Source organism: Lycium ferocissimum, chromosome 7 (assembly GCF_029784015.1).
Source record: "Lycium ferocissimum isolate CSIRO_LF1 chromosome 7, AGI_CSIRO_Lferr_CH_V1, whole genome shotgun sequence".
Lineage (NCBI taxonomy): Eukaryota > Viridiplantae > Streptophyta > Magnoliopsida > Solanales > Solanaceae > Lycium > Lycium ferocissimum.
In genome coordinates, this window is record NC_081348.1 from 49,177,968 (window position 1) to 49,201,061 (window position 23,094).

General features: G+C 38.8%; 1 protein-coding gene across 1 annotated transcript; it reads left to right on the forward strand.

Annotated features, from left to right (window-relative positions):
- The first annotated feature begins 19,837 nt into the window (after window positions 1-19,837).
- On the forward strand, window positions 19,838-21,198 carry LOC132062290 (uncharacterized). The gene is made up of 2 exons (XM_059454889.1): window positions 19,838-20,231; window positions 20,336-21,198. Exons 1-2 carry the CDS (start codon window positions 19,838-19,840, stop codon window positions 21,196-21,198), a joined length of 1,257 nt encoding a protein of 418 aa, XP_059310872.1.
- Window positions 21,199-23,094: the final 1,896 nt, after the last annotated feature.

A 23,094-nucleotide genomic window follows, 5' to 3' on the forward strand; every position in this document is an offset into this window, starting at 1 on the left:
GAGGGTTCGGGCAAGCGCTATATACACACGAGCAAATAAAAGATTCAGTGTAAGTACAGGCATATGGTCATATCGTACCAAAATAAAGTTACTTACGGTTCGGGTTCCATCTCTCAGGAAACGACAACTTGTCAACGGGAATCAGATCTGTTGTCCTGATTCGACAAACCTCGCCCTCGGCCACCTCGGTCTCTATCTTCGCCTGTGACCGGGAGAAGGGCACCTTTCCCGCTCGTTTGAGAGTTTAATCATGCCCCTCCGAAGACACGGGACTATATATAAATGAGTAGATGGTGCACCGTGAATGGAGCATTCACGTTTGAAGTGAAATAACGGAGGAGCACAACGATCCTCTAAAATGACGGATGAATTTGGCCGAGGGTAATCTCATGCCGTTTGCAGAAATCCACTACCACGGGATCGAGTGTGCTAACTATGAAAGGATAGGTATAAACACTTAAATACCCTTCCACGTAGGTCGTTATGGCTTCATCCTGGTCGGGAATAACGACCTCCTTACCCTTCCACTCGCAATCGACCTTGACCTGCTCGAGTTTACTCTGGGGTATCGTGCACAAATAGGCCAATATTTTGACACCTCGATCCCCTTGTTGAGAGGGTTTCTCGACCTTGAAATCCCATATAGTCGAGCAATCTTGAGGAATGAAGTCACCAAGATCGGGCTCCGATTTTGGAGCCGAGGAGGTCTCACCGATTTTAGCCTTTGAAGATTTGCTTGTCATTTCAGAAGTATGAAGATAAGAAGGTTTGAATGAAGGTTTGAAGATTGGGTAGGAGACCGTGAGAGATACGAAGATACGAAGGTTTCAAGACATGAGGATCAACGCGCACACAAGGTAAAACTCTCTTTGGTAAAAGTCGAAAGTGAAAAATGAAAGGGAAAACTTGCTTTCAGAGCGGGGCCGAGACGGTTTGCCTTCCATAACCGTCTTTAGAACCAACGAGGTCTTGACACGTGCCGATGTCAGACGGATATGACGGATGTGACCTTGATCTTATCCAACCATGGGGAGCGTACGCGAGAAGGAACCGGGACGACCGCTCGATCAACAGATCGTACTTAAGCAGGTCGGCCTTCCGATGAAACCTAGGTCGGGCTCTCACACGAATACCACTATGATCAAGTAAAGCTTCCGTATCGGTCACAAAAGATGTGGTCTCAAACCAATTACGGTCGAAATTTGAATAAAATGTTCGAACATGGCAGCCGGTAGCAAAACATTTCGAATTTTTGTGAATTATAGAACAATAGATTATTGATCGAATATTGCAAGGACATATACAAAGATTCAGGTACAAATAACGCACATGGAATGCTCAATCAAGTCCAGTAAACACCAATTCGTAAAAGTCCCATTAAAAGTTGTTCCATTTCACAAAATTTCGACTATGTCGGATACATCAGTATAACAGGAAAAACGAGAGAAGCCCTACTCTCATCGCTACTAATTGAAAACGAAAGTAAAACAAAGAACACCCTTAACCGACCTAGCAAGTCGAAAGTTGAGCTCTTTAGCCTATTCCACGGATGCGACGATAACGCGTGATACCGATTAGATATCCCCATGACTTGCACCGGAAGGGATGAACCGGATATTCGCCCCGGTAGATCTTCTTCATCAAGCACTATTATTGGCGGAGTTTCGCCAAAAGGCATTTCTCGACGGGTCTCCATGATATGACGGGTTCGAACCCGAGATCCAACCCCCGAATGCCTAACTGGGAAGCTTCCAGTCTCTCTGCGCCCAGGTGCCCTCGGTGGCGCAGATGCTCTTCTTCCCCGAACAACATCCTCGGCTACCAACTTTCCCTTGGAAGCCCTCCTCATCTGAAGTCCTGAAAATCAAATACATTGGGTTGAGACATAATACAGGGAAATGAGGGTCGAAATGATCAAATTAAGAAATTACCATGGTCTTTGCCTTTCCACCCTTCGGGGGCCATCCTTCTCCAAGAACGGCCTACGCTACGAGAAGCTCGGAGAAAGGCAATCACCCATTCAAAAATAGCCGTAAAAAGCTCGGGTTCAACCAGATTTGGTGAGGGGTTCCACACCTCAGGAAAATCGATAGACAATGGATGACGAAGTTGAGCTGTGCGTATCATCACAAACCGATGAAGCCACCCTCGGTCATAATCATCTTCGGGGTCGATCGTTTCGACTCCTCGGGAACCATATGAACAATTCCCCTGATCACCCGATATATATATGTGAAGCAAATGGTCAAGGGTGAAGGCGACTCCGGCCACATTAGCCAACTTCTCAATACAATACACAAGTCTCCAAACCTGTGGAGCGATCTGCCCGATACATATCCGATACCGGCGACAGAAGTCCTCGATCACTCGATGAATAGGGAGAGTGAACCCTATGGCAAAAAGATACGTGTATGACAACGAGTAACCGACAATGTGGTGATTTATTTTAACACCGTCCCCAACAGGGCGAACGTCAACATCTGCGCCTAAGTTGCAATCTTCCCTGACTACGGTAATGGCACCATCATCAATACAAGATTCAAAGTTCTCCACCGAATCAAAATGGTGAAGGATTTTACAGTCATTCATATAGATAAGACCCGACGGGAGAATACCAACAGCAAGAGATTCTAGCCCCCTATCAGAACCAGCGGCTCCCGTTGATGGCGTAAACGAGTGTTGATCTTCACCTTGAGTCAATAATGGGACGTGAGCCATGTTCGTGGAAGGTTTTTCTTAACAGTAAATAGTCACGCCCTGATGAAGGAAGATTGAAAATTCGAGGATTACTACGAGCTCAATTCGGGAATCGCAGTAAGGTTTTTGAGGAGGAGCAAAGTGAGATTTGAAGAAGTGCAGATTCATGGAAAAGGAAGAATACAAGGGCTTTATATAGAAAGAGAATCAAGAGGTCCTGTAGCGTATCAAGGACTTTGACACAAGGAGGACTCCCAAAAGGATTTGGCGGCTGGGTAATGATGACCTAGCATCGGGCAGAGCGAGACTTTGACTGGAAGGTCTTGTCCTAGGTAATCGAGGCTACTGTTCGCATTATTTGGGTCCATTTCCCGCCGTCAGTAATTTTACCTCGGGAAATGGGGGGACTATTTGTATACAGGTAAAACCGAGGATACAGACATGCTCGGTTTTCCGTTGTCATGGTTATGCTTGGTCACCATATGACCGGCTCATCGGGAATGAGGCATCGAGCTCGATCTGGGATGAGGCGATAAAGGAAGGACGGTTAACTGCCATAAGGAGAAGACCGAAATATCCGTCCTCAACCGGATATTTCTTCCGATCTCGCAACAATCGTCACTGATTTCTTTCCTTTATTTAGAATCGTACTAGGGGGACTTTCTACTATATAAAGGGGAGGTTCCCATCCATTGCAGGGGTTGGCAAATCAAAGAGTGAAAGAGTTCATATCGTAAAATAATAAGAATCCTTTGAAATCATTCCCATTGGTTCCTAAATTCATCTTTATTATTCATCGTGTAAGTTCTCAACAGAGGTATCGACCTCGGTTTCTATACCCGAGGCCGGACATAATCAATATTTGGTCAGACCTGCTTCTTTATTTACTTATTGACTTATCTCGCAATTTAATCTCGAATTGAATTTAGCCACATATCTTTGGCGTCACGCATAAATTTAATTGTTCTCCATTTTAAGGTTAAACAAGCAGAAATCTCTAGTAGAAAGTCTTTTCTATTTTAATGGGCACCATACAACAAAATTTCGGATTAATCAGGCCAACAAATTTCGTACAGTGAATGGTTAAAGATAAAAACAAGATGGTCTTTCTTCTGTTTCTTCATATGTCCGAAATGGATTAAATGTTTTCGAAATTAATAGTATTACATATCCAATTTCGGATTTATAATACTAGGGTCGATAAAATAGGGTGGCATGTATGCAGGGACTAATAAAGCAAATTTTTTAATAACGTTAAATCAGACGATAAAAGTGAACTATACCAAAGAGGATATATCAATATTTTTTAATGTGATTCTGTCAATGACCTACACCCATAAGCAGAAATGAGCATTAATCCATGAGAACATAAAAGACACTATAGATATTGATTGAGACAATAAACGCGCAAAATTCATCACCCCTGAAGATGTTCACATAAGTTATATAGCTAAATCTTGTGCCACACAAATTATCTTTCCAAATTGAACTCTCTAACTGATCCATATTGTGCATGGCGCCAAGCGAGAAGGAACTTTTTTATTAATATATAGAAATTCATAACCTTTTGCTTCCAATAAAAGGAAAAAGCAAATGTACTATTTATTTCTATTTTTTAGGGAAAAACTCAATTATATAGTAAATGTTTTGTCCTTCATTAAGAAAATAAAGTCCAAACATGATTTAAAAAAATAAAATAAAATAAGGCAAGTAACACGTACATCATGATTTTATATGGACAATTTGCACGATTGCCCTTCAAAGGCGGTGGTCTTTAATTTTTGCCCCTTAAATTGCTGGTCTTTAATTTTTTTTTCTTCGCTTAAAAAGGTGGCCGAAAATACTCTGAGGTTCTAGGTTCAAAACCCAACTCAGTAAAATTTAAAAAAAAAAAATCGCAAGGCATAAGTTCATATGGAACTATGCCTATTCGCTATGTAGTTACATAGAAATTATGCCGGACAAGGCAAAGGTTTCTATGCAACTACATAGAACCTACATAGAACCTATGCCTATAGGCATAGTTGCGAAATTAAGGTAGAATCTATGCCTATTCGCTATGTAGTTACATAGAAACTATGCCGGACACGACAAAGGTTTCTATGAAACTACATAGAACCTATGTCTATAGGCATAGTTGCGAAACTGAGGCAGAATTTCATTTCCATGAACTTTTGCCGGACAAGGCATTTGTTCTATGTAACTTCGCCCAAATAGGCATAGGTTCATAGAAACCTATGCCATGTGAAATTATTATTATTTTCAACTCTGTTGGGGACGAACCCAGAATCTCTGGTGCGAAAAGGGTAACTTTAGCCCACAAATTTTCATTAAATGAGAAGTAGGGGCAAAAATTAAAGACTAGCGAATTGAGGGGTAAAAAGTAAAGACCGGTCCGTATGAAGGGCAATCCGCGCAATTTTTTGATTTTATACAAAACCATAGCGTGTTATGGGATGTGAAATATAAATAATAATGAAAGTTCATTTATTGTTATTTAGATGTCGGTTGTGTTTGTATGGAGGAAAAAAAATCAAAAATATTCTTTCAAAATAAGTGAATTTTAATTATTTTTTGGTGTTTGGTCAGTTAACCGAAAATATTATCTCAAAAGCATTTAAATAAAATCTATGCAAACACTATGGAGGCGGAGTGTGGAGCGGAGGCAGGGCGGAGGTGGTAGGCGGTGATGGGTTGAGGGTGTGGTGTGGTGGGGTATTGGGGGTAGGGAGAGGACAATCAACATGAAATGCTACTTATAGCACTTGTTTTTTCCTACTCTCTCTAGGAAAGTCATTCTCCTAATTTTTAAGAAACTTATTTTCCAAAAAATAAAAATAAAAAAATCCTAACATTTTGAGACCAACAAAATATTGAAAAATTAGAAAATACTTTCTCCACACCAAACACACCCTCATAGTATTGCAAAGAGCGGTCAATTGCAGGCTGAGAGCACATATATAATGATAAAAATTAATCATTCATTAATATCATTAATCTAGTGCACATTCTCATAATCTTAACAACCACTGCCAAACTTTTTTTGACATTTCATGTTTCTGTAAGATAAGACACTCTGACACTTGATGACAAAGGGGAAAAAGGAAATGATTTTTATCCGCAGAAATAGATTAATTTGATTAAGGATTAGGTCTACTTTTCAATTAAGTTATGATTAAAATTTGAACTAGGCTTTAGCTTAAAAATGACAGATATACACGTGTGATTTTCCATTGGGAAAAAGAGGGGTGGATTAGTTCCCATTAAAATCCTCAATAAATGGAATCTAGGAAAAGTTTTTGAAGTAGTCTTCTGCTTGGGACCCCCTTGACGATAATATCATGTTATTATAATTGATGCTTGAACCGTGAGGGTCCTTAAGACATATTTTAATCTTGATTAGGTGGTGTTGGCAAAATCCACATCAAGAATTTTCAAAGCCCTAAACAATAGTAGTATATAAATATCATTATCACCTAAAACTTTCCATCGCTATGTTGAGGCCAATAATTATTGGGATCGGATACTTTTAATTAGAGTTCTTCGGTTCGAGCTCGAAAAAAAAAAAAATAGAAACTGTTGATACACTACTAGAAACACAAGTTTCTCCCACCGATATTCAGTGTGAAGTTTGTGTTATAAAACATGATTTTTCCAGCTCATTCACACCGAACCAACTCACTGAGAAAACGCATGATGGGAAACAGGTTCCCATTGAAACGCTAGGAAACTTCCTAATTTTTCTTTGCAAAACACTACTATTGAGGTTTTTTCCACCGACATATAGTAGGAATAGCTACTGAACATTTTTCGGTCAGAAATTTCAGTGGGAAAATAGTAATTTTTTAGAGGATTCCTCCTATAATAATTCTATACAACGCAAATCCATATTAATTAGACCAGTAAATTCTAGATACCGAAATAATCTTTCTACTAGTATTTCCTTATATATGTCCCAGATGGATGCCTTTCTTTTTCTTTATGATTAGGTGGTGTTGGCAAAAACAACATAAGAAAATTTCAAGCCAGCAAAAATGTATGGTATCATCTAAACTTTCCACCACTATGTTGAGTCCAAGAATCATCTTCTTAATATCTTTAACCAACGATCTCGAATAGGAATAAATGCTTGGTAAGAAGCATTTTCTCTTGTAATGACCCTTTATATAAGGCGTCTGTATAGATTAGTCGAGCTAATGAGTACCAAATATCAAAAGAATTTTTCTTATATTTGTTTGTATATGTCCCAAATGGATTAATATTTGTTCCCGAAATTGATATTACATAATCTAATTTCGACTCTATGCTATTAGGATTGATAAAATTGTAATGCTGAAGCTAACAAATCAAAACTTAAGTGAAGATAAATCAGACTATAAAAGAAAAATTCACCAAATAAAATATAAATTTAATGTGATTCTATCAATTGAATTACATATCCACAAGGGGAGATGAGTATTAATCCACTATTCCAAGAAAATATAGAAGAGATTACAAAAATATATTGAGAGAATAACCTTACATAATGCACTTTTAAAAAAAATCACACAAGTACTAACTAATACTTGCGTCTGACAGGTTATCTATCGAAACTGAGCTCCCAATGTTGTCAAGTGAGAAGGAAAGAATTTTATTCAGGGAAAAGGGTCAAAAATGCCCCTCTACTTTGGAAAAAAGGCCTAAAAATATCCTTCAAATTTAGTTCCAACATATTGCTCCCGTCGCAAAAGTTTTAACGGAAATCCCCAACATAACCCGATTTCATTTTTAAACCCACTCCATTTAAACCCGACCGAACTAAATAAAAAAACCATGTGGGTTACCCGCTCCTGTGCCTAGTGGCTCCAGACGCAGGACTCGGGAACAAGTTGGTTGTATATGGGTTTTTTATTTAGTTGGGTCGGGTTTAAATGGAACGGGTTTAAAAATGAAATTGAGTTATGTTGGGGATTTCTGTTAAGACAGGTATATTTGAAAACTTTAATGAGGAGAGGGGTATTTTTGATCCAAATTTGTAATGGAGGGTATTTTTAGCCCTTTTCCTAAAGTAGAAGGGCATTTTTTACCCTTTTCCCTTTTATTTATGTATAGAGTCCATTACCTGTTCCCCCTACATTTTTTTGTGCGGAGTGTCCTTCAAATGCACTGGTTTTTAATTTTCATCCCTCAAATTGAGGATCTTTAATTTTTACCCTTCGCCTAATATCATGAGGTTTGGGGTTCGAATTGTGGCTCAGGAAAAAAAAAAGGCAATTTCACAAGGCCGAATTTTGTAGCAAAGTTAGGCCTATTCGGGCCAAAATTAGGCCTTAAGGTAGAGTATGAAACTCTGCATGAGGCAGAGTTTTGAATAAGGTAGAGTTGTGGCATGCCTGAAGGCAAAACTCACTTCAAGATAAAGTTTGCCTCAAAACTCTACCTGATCAGGCAGAGTATGCAAACTCTACCTTAAGGTAGAGTCTCAGCCTCTGCCTAAAGGTTGCAAAACTCAGCCTCTTTTCTCTTTTTTGCAAATCCAAACTCTACCTTGTGAATTTTTTTAAAAATTTTCGATCGAATTCAAAGTGTTCAACCCAAAATCGATGTCTAGTAAGGCCAAAAATTAAAGACCACCAATTTGAGGGCTAAAAATTAAAGACCACCCCGAATAAGGACAATTGTGCAAATTTCCCTTCCTCCTATAAGCGACCATTTAAGCCCAGGCCATACATATGAAATATTTTACAACATTTTATAAATGCAGGACGACTTTAGAGGAAAATCATATATAGTTCCTCTGTTCTAGAAAAAGAATGATGAGTTTCTTTTATCTTGAGGAATAAATTCAGGAAGTGTCTGAATTTTAGCTCTTTCAGTTTTCTATTCTTGCAGTTACAATTGTAATTTTCTGATAAATCATAAAAGATAATGCAATAACAATTTTCTTTGTCATAATAATTTAAGTTTTTACTGTGATGCATAAGAAGGATAATTCAAGTTATGTAAATATCCAAAATTTATAAAAGAATTTGCACTATTTTACTTTTCTTTAGAATTAACTCTACAAGAAGCACAAAGGAAGGGGAGGAGGAGGAGGAGACAACAACGAGTGGCTAAATATACATACATTATAAATTGTGGTTATGTTTTAAATAGCACCAATAAATTAAAGTTGCTACATGTTGGTATTTCTACTGGAGTACGAGCTCTGATTCTGATCTTTGTTCCGGAACTCCACCTCTTTTGGTAGAAGTGGCGTGCACTAGCCAGTAAGGTTTTGTTTTCGAAAAATAGTCATTGTCCTGGAGTTTTAAATTTCACAGGTAAAACTCATTGACAATAAATTTTCATTTGTAAACTTTTGGAGCTCCATGAAAATGGTTATTTTTCAATTATACGAACTGAATAGTGGCTATTTGAGAATTTTACCTCCGCCACTGCAGTAAGGGTTAGACCACAGAAAAACTAAAATTTACATTACTGCATGTATTATTACTTAGAATTTTATATATCAAAAACAAAAACAGAAAAAAGAAAATTTTCACATAAATTAAGTGAATATTATTTATATTCCACAAGGAAAATGAAAAGCAAAAATACACGCACAAAGCTTAAATTGTGTCCTATGATGGAGATTTTGAATTTGCTAGCCATGGCCACAAACGTTTCAAAAAGTGAAGACAGATCATAGTTCCAGCAAGTATGGGTGTTCCATCCTATTACTATATATTTCAATCCTTCAAAAAAAAAAAAAAAAAAAGGGGGCCGGGGGGGGTGGGGGGGGGGGGGGTCGTTCTTTTCATATTATATTAGTTAGTAGACATCATGATAAAAGAAGATTGTTAAACATAAATAGGAAAAAAGGAGGAAAAAAAAAAAAGTAAGGCACTTATCTTCATGCGCCATAAAACATCTTTAAGCATAACAACCTTTTGCCATGCAAATTAAATAAATATGATCACCCATTAACGGATTGCCATGCAAACTGTACTTTAATTATGCTTAATTATTATAGCTTGTCATCACTTCTAAGCTTAGATAGAGTGAGTTATTAATATTATTACTAGAATTAAACCTAATTTTAATTGAAAATTAGGTTTTCAAGAACATATTCGAGATCATAGTGTTTCCTTTGTGTGGCTTTACATCATTGAACCATGTTTTTTGTTACCACTCCTTTGTCCTTCTCTTAAATATTTTAACTAGCTAGCGATAATAGCATTTTGGTCCCTTAGATTTGAGCAAATTCTGGTTTTAATCTTATAATATTCGATAAAGCACATTTAACCTTCAAGTAGTTGAAATGTGTGTTCTTTGGTCCCTTTATGTAGCAAATATGTTATATTTGGACTATTTTTACAAATTGTATTATTGTCAAATATGAAATGACAATACAAGTTAACATTTATAACACATGGGTAATAAAGTGGTGGAACAATTGGTATTAATGGTACATTTGTGAATATTCACAAGCAATGAGATTTTAAAAAAAGAAAAGAAAAAAAAAACACATTTCAATTAATTAAAGGTCAAATATGCTTTAAAAAATATCACAAGGGCTAAAATTAAATGTGAATCTATCAATAGCCGAGGAACCACAATTCCTATATAGGAATATTCTATTCCTTCTAACTATATATGATTTTGCTACAACCATTATATGTACAAGAACTGATTTTATAAAACAAAGCTGGAAATGCAGAAATAGAGCAAATTAATGGAGGAATGAAAAGCTTAGTTTATCCATTAAGTGCATACATGTATTGGTTATATAGGGGCAATTATACTTACTTACACGGGGTATTATCATGGTTAAGTGATCTAATGAAGTGAATACACATTAATTAACCATGATCAAATGATGATTGTATATACTCAAACACATGTCATGCATCCATTGATTTGATGTAAACATCGGGTTTGAGTAAATTTTACCTTTATATAGGTAGTTCTACAATCTAGTATATATGTTACCCGTTTGGATACACTTGAAATTTGGGCCTAACTTAATGATTCATGATTCATATCATGATTAGAAATTGACTTTGGCCTAACTTAATCTCAAAGATTGACTCATAAAGTGAAGATTGTTCAATACTATATAAGGGAATCGAATAACTCGTCATCCACCTATGTGGGAACTCAAAATGATTAGAGGCTTTCTCTTCCCCCACGCGATGTCTTGTATCCGCTTTGTACCTGATTAATCTGATTCGTGTCAAAAAGTTTCATTTCAAAGGTGAAGCGCTCTATACCAAAGGCGACTCTATTACCAAAGCTCAAATCGAGATTTAAATCTAATTAGGAATGGAGGGATATTTTCCACTCTACTATTGTCTTGAAGTTTCTCTTGTGAATTTTGAAACATCAAGATAGTGAACCTTTTTTTCAAAAAAAAAAAAAAAATGATCAGTGAACGCTAGCTATTTCTAAATCTTGAACAAAATGGATGCTAAAAATCTGAGTCCAGAAAACTATGATGGGACACGAAAAGTAAAAGCCCATTTCTCAGTTCCAAAGTTTTCAGATAGTTTATAAAGAAACAAATTAAAAATAGTCCAAAGTATGACTTATCGACTATAAAAGATATTTTACTTCTCATTATCAAAGGGCCTATAGGCTATAGTTATTAACAAACGGGAATAATGGAATCCTATTATCTCAATTAATGGTAGACACCGACAATCGAATATGTAGAACTCATTCGGTTCAAAATTTTGAAAATGAGTTTATGAAAGGGGGAAAAAAAAAAAAAAAACCAAGGTTGAAAATTTTCTCTCTTAGCGTTTGGTTGAAAAATATTCTCTTGCAAAAAAATAATTGTTTTAAATCACGTTACATTTGTTTATGTAAATACCCATGTCATTGTAGTAGTTTTTCACTTTGGACATGTTCCAGAGTCCATATAAGTGACATTTTATTTTCAAAATGATGAAAATATCACGGGAAAATTATAGTCAAATACCATTCGGTCATCTAGTTTACAAAATATGTACGTAGTGTATACGTAGTGCATCTTTATATAAAATATACATATATTAAACAAACCTATACATATAATATGCATACCTATACGTAATATACATACATATACAGCCGAAGTGTACAGGCAGTGTATACTTCGGCTATATTGATAAACTAGTTCGCCGAACGGTTACATTTACGTAAATTTCCCAAATATTTTGGGCCAATTGACAGTTATATACATTCCCCATAAACTATTGACATATTTGTAGCCAAGAATTTGGTTTAGCAAATAGAAGCCAAAAGGATTTACAAATATAAAAATAAAAAACAGATTTACCGTGAGATACTTTTTTAATAGGTGAGAATTAATTAATTTGTATTTGTATATTTAATTAGTTGGTTATATAAGACCAATATTTAAGAAGGAATTCTGTATTTTGGCTATTACATGCCAATAGTTAAAATCTTGGTTGTTTTGTGTCAATAGTATATCCTTATTGTATTTCCACGTCAATTTTCCAATATTTTGTGCTTGTTGATAAGTAGGTCCATACCACTTCTGGGTCCTACTGAGTCCAATGGCCTACCCGAGCCCATCAAGTGAGCTATCTGACCTTAAGCATTGAGGCCCAACAAAAAGTAAATTGTTTTGGACAATTTGCACGATTGTCCTTATTTGGAGGCGGTCTTTAATTTTGTCCCTTAAATTGCTGGTCTTTAATTTTTGTCCCTCAAATTGCTGGTCTTTAATTTTTGTCCTTCACCTTACCCCGAGGTTCTGGGTTCAAACCCCGGTTCAGTAAAAAAAAAAAAATCGCAAGACAGAGTTTCATAACAAAATTAGGCCTATTCGAGCAAAAGTTAAGCCTTAAGACAGAGATTTACCTTACGACAAACTTTTGTCCAAAATTAGGCCTTAAGGAAAATCTCTGCCTTAAGGCCTAACTTTTGGGCAAAGGCAGAGGTTTCGCGAAAGCCATGGCTTGCGATTTTTATTTTTTTTTTGGACTGAGCAGAGGTTCAAACCCAAAAACTTGGAATATTTTCGGTCACTTTTTTTAAATGAAGGCAAAATTGAAGACCAGTGCGTTTGAAAGGCAAGCCGCACAAGAAAATGAATTGTTTTTCCATTTTTTTGCGCGGATTGCCCTTCAAAGGCACTGGTCTTTAATTTTTTGCTCCTCGGGTAATTGGTGGTCTTTATTTTTCGCCCGCCTAATACTCCCGAGGTTCAAGGTTTAGAACCCTAGCTCGGCGCTTAAAAAGAAAAAAAGGAATTTCGCGAGAGAGCGGGAGTTTTGGGATTCAAAGAAACAGAGATCCGCCCCATACCCAACTTCTTTTATTGCAATAGACCTAACTTTGCTATGAAACTCTGTCTTGTGAATTCCTTTTTTCTTTTTTTAATTGAGCCGGGATTCAAACCCCAATCTCAACAGATAGGCCGACATAAAAATTAAAGACTAAAGAGCTCTTTGGAAGGCATCGTGAAAACGACCTCGATTTTTTTCACTTCATTTCCATGGGCTTGTTCCACTAGAATAGCCCAGTAATTACCACCCCTCGCGCAACCCCCCCCCCCCGGCCCAACCACCCACAAAGACTTCGTCAAATTAAAAATGATGCTAAAGTTGGATTTATACTAATCACGTCTGATACAAAATGTTGTAAAATTTGAGATTGCCTAACTCTATTTTGTACCTCTTTTAAATTTTAAGATTTAAGTTATATATTATTAATGGTGTAAAAAATAGTTTAATTTGTTATATAGGTTAGCTATTATTTTTATTAGGTTACCACTTATTGCTTATCTTAAAAGTTTACCTGCATTAAATAAGTGACCTATTGTGTAAACGTTATTTACACCGTTAATGTATGAAATTTAAACTGTAAATTTCTACTCCCAAAATAAATCAAATTTATGAGATACAAATCAACTACAATATCTTAACCTCCAAAAAATAAAAGTATAAAAATCATAACAAAAAATGTTTATCGCTCCACATTTTACATCCCTGCAAATAAATAATCAATAAAACATTTTAGTATTATAGTTTAAAGCATCCACATTTTACTGTAATCAATCAAACTGCAAATAAATAATATTATTTTTATCCACCATAAAATCTCAAACTCTTTAGTATTATATTTAACTAGTGAATTTGACCACGCGCGCAACAACAGAACTAAATAATTTTTTCTAATATACGAAAAATTAAAAAATAGTGTGTAGATAACGAAATTTTATTGAATTAAAGATATATTAGTCCAATCAAATATTATGGATTAATATTATTTTGAATTAATTATTCAAGTCCAATAAAGATGAATTTAACTAAAGGTCTGATTTTATTAGGCTAGTCCATTAATTTGGGCTATAAATAATGAGCCCACTTTGCTAAGCTCAAGATGTCATCTTATCCGTGAGGCCCAAATTGGTGCCACGTGTCAAATGACGTGACACGCCAAGTCAAACGAAAGGAGCCAATAGGATCATGCCACGTGTCAAAATGATGCGGATGTCCTAGTCAAATCAAAGGCTAATGAAGATGCGCCACGTGTACAAGTGACATGTTCCGGCCAATCAAATATCGACATGTCAGCTTAAATCTGATTGGTCGAAAGAAGCCTGTCCTTATCACAACTCCTCCATCCTACAACTATAAATAGGGGTCTCATAATTCAGAAAAAGGGACAGAAATTCTAACAAGAAGCCAGGGAGAGCTCGTGGATCAAACGCCGCAGATTTCTCTACAAGCTAAAAGCATTCAAGCATTCAAGTATTTCTCTAGAAGTTCTAGAGATCAGACGAAGATTCAAGACCAAGCTCAAAAGCCCTTGAATTCAAGTCCAAGTCAAAATCAAATCCATCAAGTTCAAGATCAAGCTCAAAAGCCCTTGAATTTATTGTTGAAAAGACGAATCAGAGGAATCATAGAGATTGTAACACTCATATTCTGAAATCAAATACAACGATTGTTGCGATATTTTCCTGTCTTGATTATTATTTTCTCGACGCGAATTTTATTGTCTACAAATTCTGGCACGCCCAGTGGGACAATCTCTACCTCTCATCTCAACTTTTCAATCATCAAAGTTTAACAACATCGAGATGACTTCAGAGAAGATCAACTCCAAATCAATTTCCTCCAAGGTTGCTAGCTCCAAGTTCTCTGCTGATGTGGAAAGCATCCTCGACATTACCTTTGGTAGCATTGGACCAGTTACGAGGAGCAAAGCAAGCATGTTGGGACAACAAGCACTCCAAGTGTCGTCCGTAACAACTCTTTGTTTTTGGATCTTCATCTCCAAAAAAGGAGCGAGATCCTCTACGATGCATCGGAGAAAGGAAGCGACATTGCTGAAAAGATTAAGAAGACTCTAGCTCTACTTGATCTCTCTGGATCCAAGAACTCTGCTATGAAGGAAGATGATGATACTTCAAGTGACGGATCCTCTCCACTCACACCACGTGAAGTAGGCCAGTCAAAGATCAACTTATGCGATAATCCATGCTATTCTCCAACATCCCCAACAATCATGCAAGCAATGGTAACTAACGCTTCGTCAATGGAGGAGACACTAGCAAACTTGGCAAAGGTGATTGATGGCTTGGCCAAGCATGTGCAAAATCAAGACGCTCGGATTGAGAAGTTGATGGACAAGATGGATGGATTAATGGAAGGAGAATCCAGCCACGCACACAGGAAGGGTCCAGAAGCACAGGAGACGAACCTCGTGCAAAACAAGTACCGCCTACCAAGGAAATTCCAGTTTCTTCTGAAGGGATGATTCCGCTTGACCGACTAAAGGAGTTCATCGAAGGGACTATCAAGGATAAGTACGAAGTTGCTGCCAAGTCTTCTTTTACTTACGGAAAGCCGTACACTACAAGAATTGATAGCTTCAAGATGCCCGCCGGTTATCAACCTCCCAAATTTCAACAATTTGAAGGCAAGGGAAATCCAAAGCAACATGTTGCACATTTTGTTGAAACATGTAACAACGCTGGGACCTATGGAGACTATCTTGTCAAACAGTTCGTCCGCTCCCTCAAAGGAAATGCCTTTGACTGGTACACTGATCTTGAGCCTAATTCTATCGATAGTTGGGAGCAACTAGAGCAGGAGTTCCTTAATCGATTTTATAGCACAAGGCGTACCGTGAGCATGGTTGAACTTACAAGCACTCGCCGGAAGGAAGGCGAACCGATTATCGATTTCATCAATCGATGGAGAAATGCAAGCCTAAACTGCAAAGATAGGCTCAGCGAAGCTTCTGCGATAGAGATGTGTATCCAAGGAATGCATTGGGGGCTTCACTACATCTTGCAAGGAATTAAGCCAAGGTCTTTTGAAGAACTAGCTACTCGTGCTCATGACATGGAGTTGAGCATGTCTTCCACTGGGAATGAAGTAATGCCCATCTATGACCCTCGCAAAGGAAAGGACAAGCAGGAACCCAAGAAATGGAGCAAGTTCGTTCCCAAGAGTGACAACAAAGAATCTATGAACGTCAATGTCTCGTATGTAAAGTTTACTACGAAGGTGAGCAAGAAGCAGAGTATGAAAGCAACTTCCTTCCAAGATAACACAAGCCGAAATCGACTTTGAAGGAGATGCAAGAAAGAGAATACCTCTTCCTGGATTCTGATGTCCCTGAAATTTTTAATGAACTACTTGAGCTGAAACTCATTGAGTTACCAGAGATGAAGCGGCCCAATGAAGCCGGAAGAACAAACGACCCGAACTATTGCAAATATCATCGACTTGTGGGTCAGCCTCTTGAGAAGTGCTTTGTCTTCAAGGACAAAGTTATGCAGTTGGCTAATGAAAACAAGATTCTGCTTGATGATGAGAAGGCAAGTTCGAATCAAATCTCTATCACCTTTGGCTCTTTCGATCCGGTCCAGATATGCAGCTTTGAAGAACATGAGGGAGGACCATTGGAGGAAGATAGAACCCAAGTTGATGAAGCCAATGATGAAGGTTGGATTCTGGTGACTAGGCGGAGACGCTGTAAAACAAGTCCACGAAAAGAATCATCTAAACAACCAACAAGGAAAAGGATGGTTAGAAGACTAAGGAAGCAGAAATCAGTTGAGCGTCCGAAGAAAGCAAAAGTGGAGGAGAACTACCACCAAGAACCACGACGTCCCGTGACTTTGGGGAATTCCTACCAAGTTGGTTCCGCAATAAGGCCTCGAGACAACATTGAGGCATCATGCTTCAATGCGATAAAGAAGAAGCAAATGATGAAAGCCTTATCAACATTGTCTCTATCATCATCTAAAAAACTCGTTGAATCTTTTTCGAAAGAGGTACACACATGTGATACAAGAATCACATTCACAGATGACGATCTTCTACTTGGTGAAACACTACATAATCGTCCATTGTACATGGTGGGTTATGCCCTCGAGAAGAGGATAAACGAATATTGATAGATGATGGATGCGGAGTTAACATTCTTCCTATTCGTACAATGAAGGAACTTGGCATCACAAGCGAAGAACTTTTACGAAAGCCGCTTGATGATACAAGGATTCAATCAAGGGGGCAACGAGCCATAGGTGCTGTCAAAGTAGATATCACCATCGAAGATTTGCGATCAAGTGCATGGATGCATGTCATCGACGCAAAGACTTCGTATAATATGTTGCTTGGCAGGCCATGGATACACGAGAACAAAGTTGTCCCATCCTCCTACTATCAGTGTTTGAAGTATCTCGAAGGCAGTGTCGAAAAGAAGATAGTTGCTGATGATAAGCCATTTACTGAAGCAGAGTCACACTTCGTCGATGCAAAGTTCTACTTGAAGAACTACATTGTGAGAGAAGTAAAAGTCGACGATATCACAACGACCAACAGTGAGAAGGTCGCAACTAAAAGAGCTGATGAGACCATTGGAAAAGGTGGAGTCGATGCTGAGGTGCCGCACCCCAGTCCGAATAAAGGAAACATTGTGTCTTTGAAAAAGAAGAAGAAGACAACTCCCGTGCTCTGCTATGTTCCAAAGTTGAAGAAAGAGGAAGGGCAACCATCTGAAGCTCAAGGAAATGTGCTAGGGGGGCTAACTCTCCCTATCAGACGGATTGACGCAATAAATTTGTCCTCAAAGCTACTTGGAGACTTCGTGGCTCAGAATCCGCCACAAAATATGGCACTCCCTACAAAACGTACAAATGAAGGCTTTGATCCAAATGCTTACAAGTTATTTGTCAAGGTGGGTACAACCCCAACGAGCCGTCAAAGTTAGGGAAACTTCCATCAGGAGCTACCATGATGCAATCACGTGAAGGTTTGGGATACAAACAACCTCCGCCAGTTCGCATATCCATAAGAAGGGCAAGTACCAACTACATCACTGTGGAAGATGAGTCTGTTGCTTCCAACAAAAGGCCTTCAGTGTTTGATCGTCTTGGAAAGTCGGCCACAAAAGCTTCTGTGTTTGAGAGATTGGGGCCGTTGAAGCTGAAGAAGAAGAGGAAGAACAAGTTCCACAGAGATTATCAAAGCGTTAAAACGCTCGCTTTGCCTAGAACCCAGAAGGATATACAAAGTTTGATTCCTTCTAGAATGAGGTGACAAACAAACCTTATGATTTCATGTGGGGAGGTACTCAAAGCAAAGTCTCACACTGTGGTGTATACCAAGAAGCGTGACGAAGATGAAGAAAGTGTAGGCTCTTCATATCATATTACTACACAAAGTAATCAAGATACTTCATTTCAGATGGAGGTTTCCAAGAAGTTGGAGGATATCTCCTTGTGTTACTATATATCTTTCAATGATGGTGATCCTAAAGAAGTTGAAGATGCTAGAGATGCTCCTCTAGAACTTGAAGAAAGGGTGAAGACCATAGTAGACTCCTTGAAAGAAGTTAATCTTGGTACTGATGAAGACCCAAGGCCCACCTATCTAAATGCTTTTCTAACAGCTGATGAAGAAGACACTTACATGGAAATACTCAAAGAATATAGGGATGTTTTTGCTTGGAGTTATAAAGAGATGCCTGGATTAGATCCCAAAGTAGCGATCCATCATCGGCGGTCAAGAATGGTGCCCGTCTGTTAAGCGAGCCCAAAGGCATTTCGGACGATTTGGTTCCTTCAATCGAAAATGAAGTCAACAAACTCATTGAAGCCGGCTTTATTCGTGAAGTTAAATATCCTACATGGATTTCGAGTATCGTTCCCGTGAAAAAGAAAGATCGGCCAAATTCGAGTTTGTGTTGACTTCAGGGATCTTAACAACGCATGCCCTAAAGATGATTTCTCGCTTCCCATCCCAGAATTGATGATTGATGCTACCACTGGCTACGAGGTGATGTCTTTCATGGACGGTTCATCCGGCTATAACCAAATTCGCATGGCACCAAAAGATGAAGAGCTTATTGCATTTCGTACACCCAAGGGTATTTATTGTTACAAAGTGATGCCTTTCGGTTTGAAAAATGCGGTGCCACATATCAAAGGGCTATGCGAATATCTTTGATGATTTGCTCCACAAAAATGTTGAATGTTATGTGGATGACTTGGTGGTAAAATCAAGAAAGAGGAGCGACCACTTGCAAGACACGAGAATGGTGTTCGAGCGACTTCGGAGATATCAACTTCGAATGAATCCATTGAAATGTGCCTTTGGAGTTACTTCTGGAAAATTCCTTGGTTTCATTGTTCGACATCGAGGAATCGAAATTGATCAAGCCAAAGTTGATGCGATTTTGAAAATGCCCGAGCCTCGAAATATTCATGAGTTAAAAAGTCTGCAAGGGAAGCTAGCTTACATTAGGAGATTCATTTCGAATTTAGTTTGGAAGGTGCCAACCATTCGGTCGTCTCATGAAGAAGGGCGCCCTTTCAAGTGGGACGAAGCATGTACTAATGCCTTCGAGAATATCAAGTCATATTTAATGAAGCCTCCGATTCTAGTAGCCACTGTGCACGAAAACCATTGATACTGTACATTTCAGCACAAGAAAGGTCGGTTGGAGCGTTGTTGGCCCAAGAGAATAGCGAAGGGAAAGAAAATTCTCTTTACTACTTGAGCAGAATGATGACACCTAATGAGCTGAATTACACACCAATTGAAAAGTTGTGTTTGGCGCTAGTCTTCTCGATTCAAAAGTTGAAGCACTACTTTCAAGCTCATAGTGTTCATCTTATTTCCGGGCAAATCCCATTAAGTTTGTGATGTCAAAACCGGTCCTCGGTGATCGACTAGCAAGGTGGTACCTCCGGTTTCAACAATTTGAGATCACATACATCCCTCAAAAGGCTGTAAAAGGACAGGCATTGGCGGACTTCTTGGCGGATCACCCGATACCTGATGATTGGGAGCTAACCGATGAACTTCCTGACGAAGATGCAATGGTCGTTGAAATTCAATCTCCGTGGAAAATGTACTTTGATGGTGCTGCACAACGTGATGGAGCTGGTGCTGGTGTGGTGTTTGTTACTCCGCAGGGAGAAGTTCTACCATACTCCTTTACTTTGACACAACGTTGCTCCAACAATGTCGCTGAATATCAAGCACTAATACTTGGACTTGAAATGGCCGTCGACATGAAGCGATTCTGCGATTCAAGTCTTTGGTGACTCTCGGTTGGTGATCAATCAACTCTTGGGAAGCTACGAAGTCAAGAAGCTTTGAATTACTCCCCTATCATGGTTATGCTCGAAAGTTGATAGGATGGCTTGGTGATGTGACTCTTCAGCATGTTCCTAGGAGGGAAAATAAGAAAGCCGATGCTTTAGCTGCTCTAGCTTCAGCGCTTACTCTGCCAGATCAAACACAAGTGACTATCTGTCAAAAATGGGTAGTACCTCCGTCAAATGAGGATGAAGGCGCGGAAAGTGAGCTTGAGCATCTCGTAGCTGTTTCTGAAGCTGCAAAGGAAGACTGGCGACAACCCATCATTGACTACTTAAGTTATGGGATACTGCCAGAAGACTCAAGAAGAAGAACTGAGATTCGTCGTCGTGCACCTCGATTCCTTTACTACAAGGATACCTTATATAGAAGATCTTTTGAGGGGATACTCTTGCGATGTTTGGGGGAGGATGAAGCAGTCCAAGCTTTGCAAGAAGCACATTCAGGAGTATGTGGATCACATCAATCTGGACCAAAGCTCCACTTCCACATAAAAAGGATGGGATATTATTGGCCAACGATGGTGAAAGATTGCTTGGACTATGCTCGAAGATGCAAGGCTTGTCAGTTTCATGCGAATTTTATACATCAGCCGCCCGAAGCATTACACCCGACCGTCGCATCTTGGCCATTTGACGCTTGGGGGTTGGATGTCGTTGGTCCGTTGCCGAAATCTTCTGGTGGACACTTGTACATCTTGGCTGTAACCGATTACTTCTCAAAATGGGCCGAAGCTGTCGCTCTTAAAGAAGTGAAGAAGGAGAATGTTGCGAACTTTATCCGAGTAAATATCATCTACCGCTTCGGCATTCCTCGTTACATAATAACGGACAATGGCAAGCCATTTGATAACAAATTGATGAACAAGATTTGTGATCTCTTCGGCTTCAAGCGAGCGTAAATCTTCTATGTATCATGCTTGCCGCCAACGGTCTAGTGAAGCGTTCAATAAGACTTTGTGTAACTTGTTGAAGAAGGTTGTCTCCAAGTCCAAACGAGATTGGCATGAACGAATGGAAGAAGCTTTGTGGGCATATAGGACGACTTACCGCACACCAACGCAAGCAACCCCATATTCGCTTGCTTATGGAGTTGAAGCAGTCCTACCACTTGAGCGCCAAATACCTTCTTTACGACTTGCTATTCAAGAAGGGCTCGACCGAAGAGGAAAATGCTCGATTGCGTCTTGCAGAGTTAGAAGCACTTGATGAGAAAAGGTTGGAGGCTCAACAAAATCTTGAATGTTATCAAGCCCGTCTATCTCGTGCCTTCAACAAAAAGGTTCGCTTGAGGTCCTTCCAAGTGGGAGATCAAGTCCTTGCGATAAGAAGACCCATCATCGTTTCCCATAAGTCGGGGCAAATTCACCTCAAAATGGGATGGACCATATGTCGTGCAAGAAGCATATTCAAGTGGCGCTTACAAGCTTGTTGATGCGGATGGCACCGAGGATCGGTCCTATCAACGCAAAGTTCTTGAAGAAGTACTATCCTTGAATAAGATGATACTCCGGCCCGCAAGAGTATAAACTGCAAAAAAATGTTCACTAGGTTGAAAATCTCGCACCAAAAAATGTCCACTAGGTTGAAAATCTCGCAAGGCGGCCTAGGCAAAAGTTAGGAAAATGTCCGCTAGGTTGAAAATCCTCGCAAGAGAGGCGCAAAAAAAAGTTAGGACACAAAAAAAAAAAAATTGTCCGCTAGGTTGAAAACCTCGCAAGGGGCGGCCTAGGCAAAAAAAAAAAAAAAAAAAAAAAAAAAACTCATTTTTCTGAACTACGGTATGACTTGATCCTCTTCACCGAGGTACGTAGGCGCTTAGAGTTTTATTCTAAGTTCAGTCGCATGAGTAAAAAAAAAAAAAAAAAAAAACGCATCCCCCTATGCGTTGTTCAAAATGAAGTTCGCCTGACCAGGCGCATGGAGATCGTACATACAAGCATCCTTTTGCTTCAATTTGGACTTTCACTAAATATCAGTGGTCCAACGAAGGCAAATCTCCATGACAAATGGGTTTCTCCAATGGAATGACTGTAATCTCTTAGCAAGTGGTTAAATCAAGGAGTTAAAGTCTGCAAAACCATTGGTCTCCAAATTGAAGGCCTCAAATCCGGCAACTCTTTGAGTTGAAGTCCAAAGCCATCGCAACTGCAAGGCGAAGCCTTCAAATATGTTAGTCTTCAAGCTAAAGTTTTAAATTCACCATGTCTGCAAGTTGAAGTCTTAAAATCCGCAAGCCTTCAAGTTCAATCCTTCAAATCCGTCAAGTTTTCAAGTTGGAATAAAAAAATCTAAGGTGGATTTCCCGAATTTATCTGGGATGATCCAGAGGGTTTCCAACTTTGATTTTTGGATACATATTAGATTAGTAAGTCTAGTTTCCTGAGAATTTGGCGGCTCATGATTTTGATGTTCCTACATCGAGATATGAATTTTCTCGACAAAACTGCGCAAATCTGAAACTATCGACGTTTTAGCATGTATTGTCAACTTCTTGAATTTATCTGGAACTATTCAGATTGTTGTTGGCTTTGATTTTTGGACACATGCTAGATTTATGAGTCTAGTTTCTTGGGAATTTTGCGGCTCGTGATTTCAACGCCCCTACGTCGAGATATGAATTTTTTGGCGAGACTGCTCGAATCTGAGAAATATTGGCGTTTCAGCATGTAGAGCCAAATTCTTGGATTTATCTGGGATGATCTATATGTTTGTTGACTTTGATTTTTGGACACATGCTAGATTTATGAGTCTAGTTTCTTGGGAATTTTGCGGCTCATGATTTCAACACTCCTACG

What these genes read in the sequence shown, in the direction of transcription:
- LOC132062290 (XM_059454889.1), top strand. Translation starts at nt 19,838, where the DNA reads ATGTCAAAACCGGTCCTCGGTGATCGACTAGCAAGGTGGTACCTCCGG. An exon ending in GAAGCGATTCTGCGATTCAA is followed by an intron (nt 20,232 to 20,335) that starts GTCTTTGGTGAC and finishes GAAAGTTGATAG; the next exon opens with GATGGCTTGGTGATGTGACT.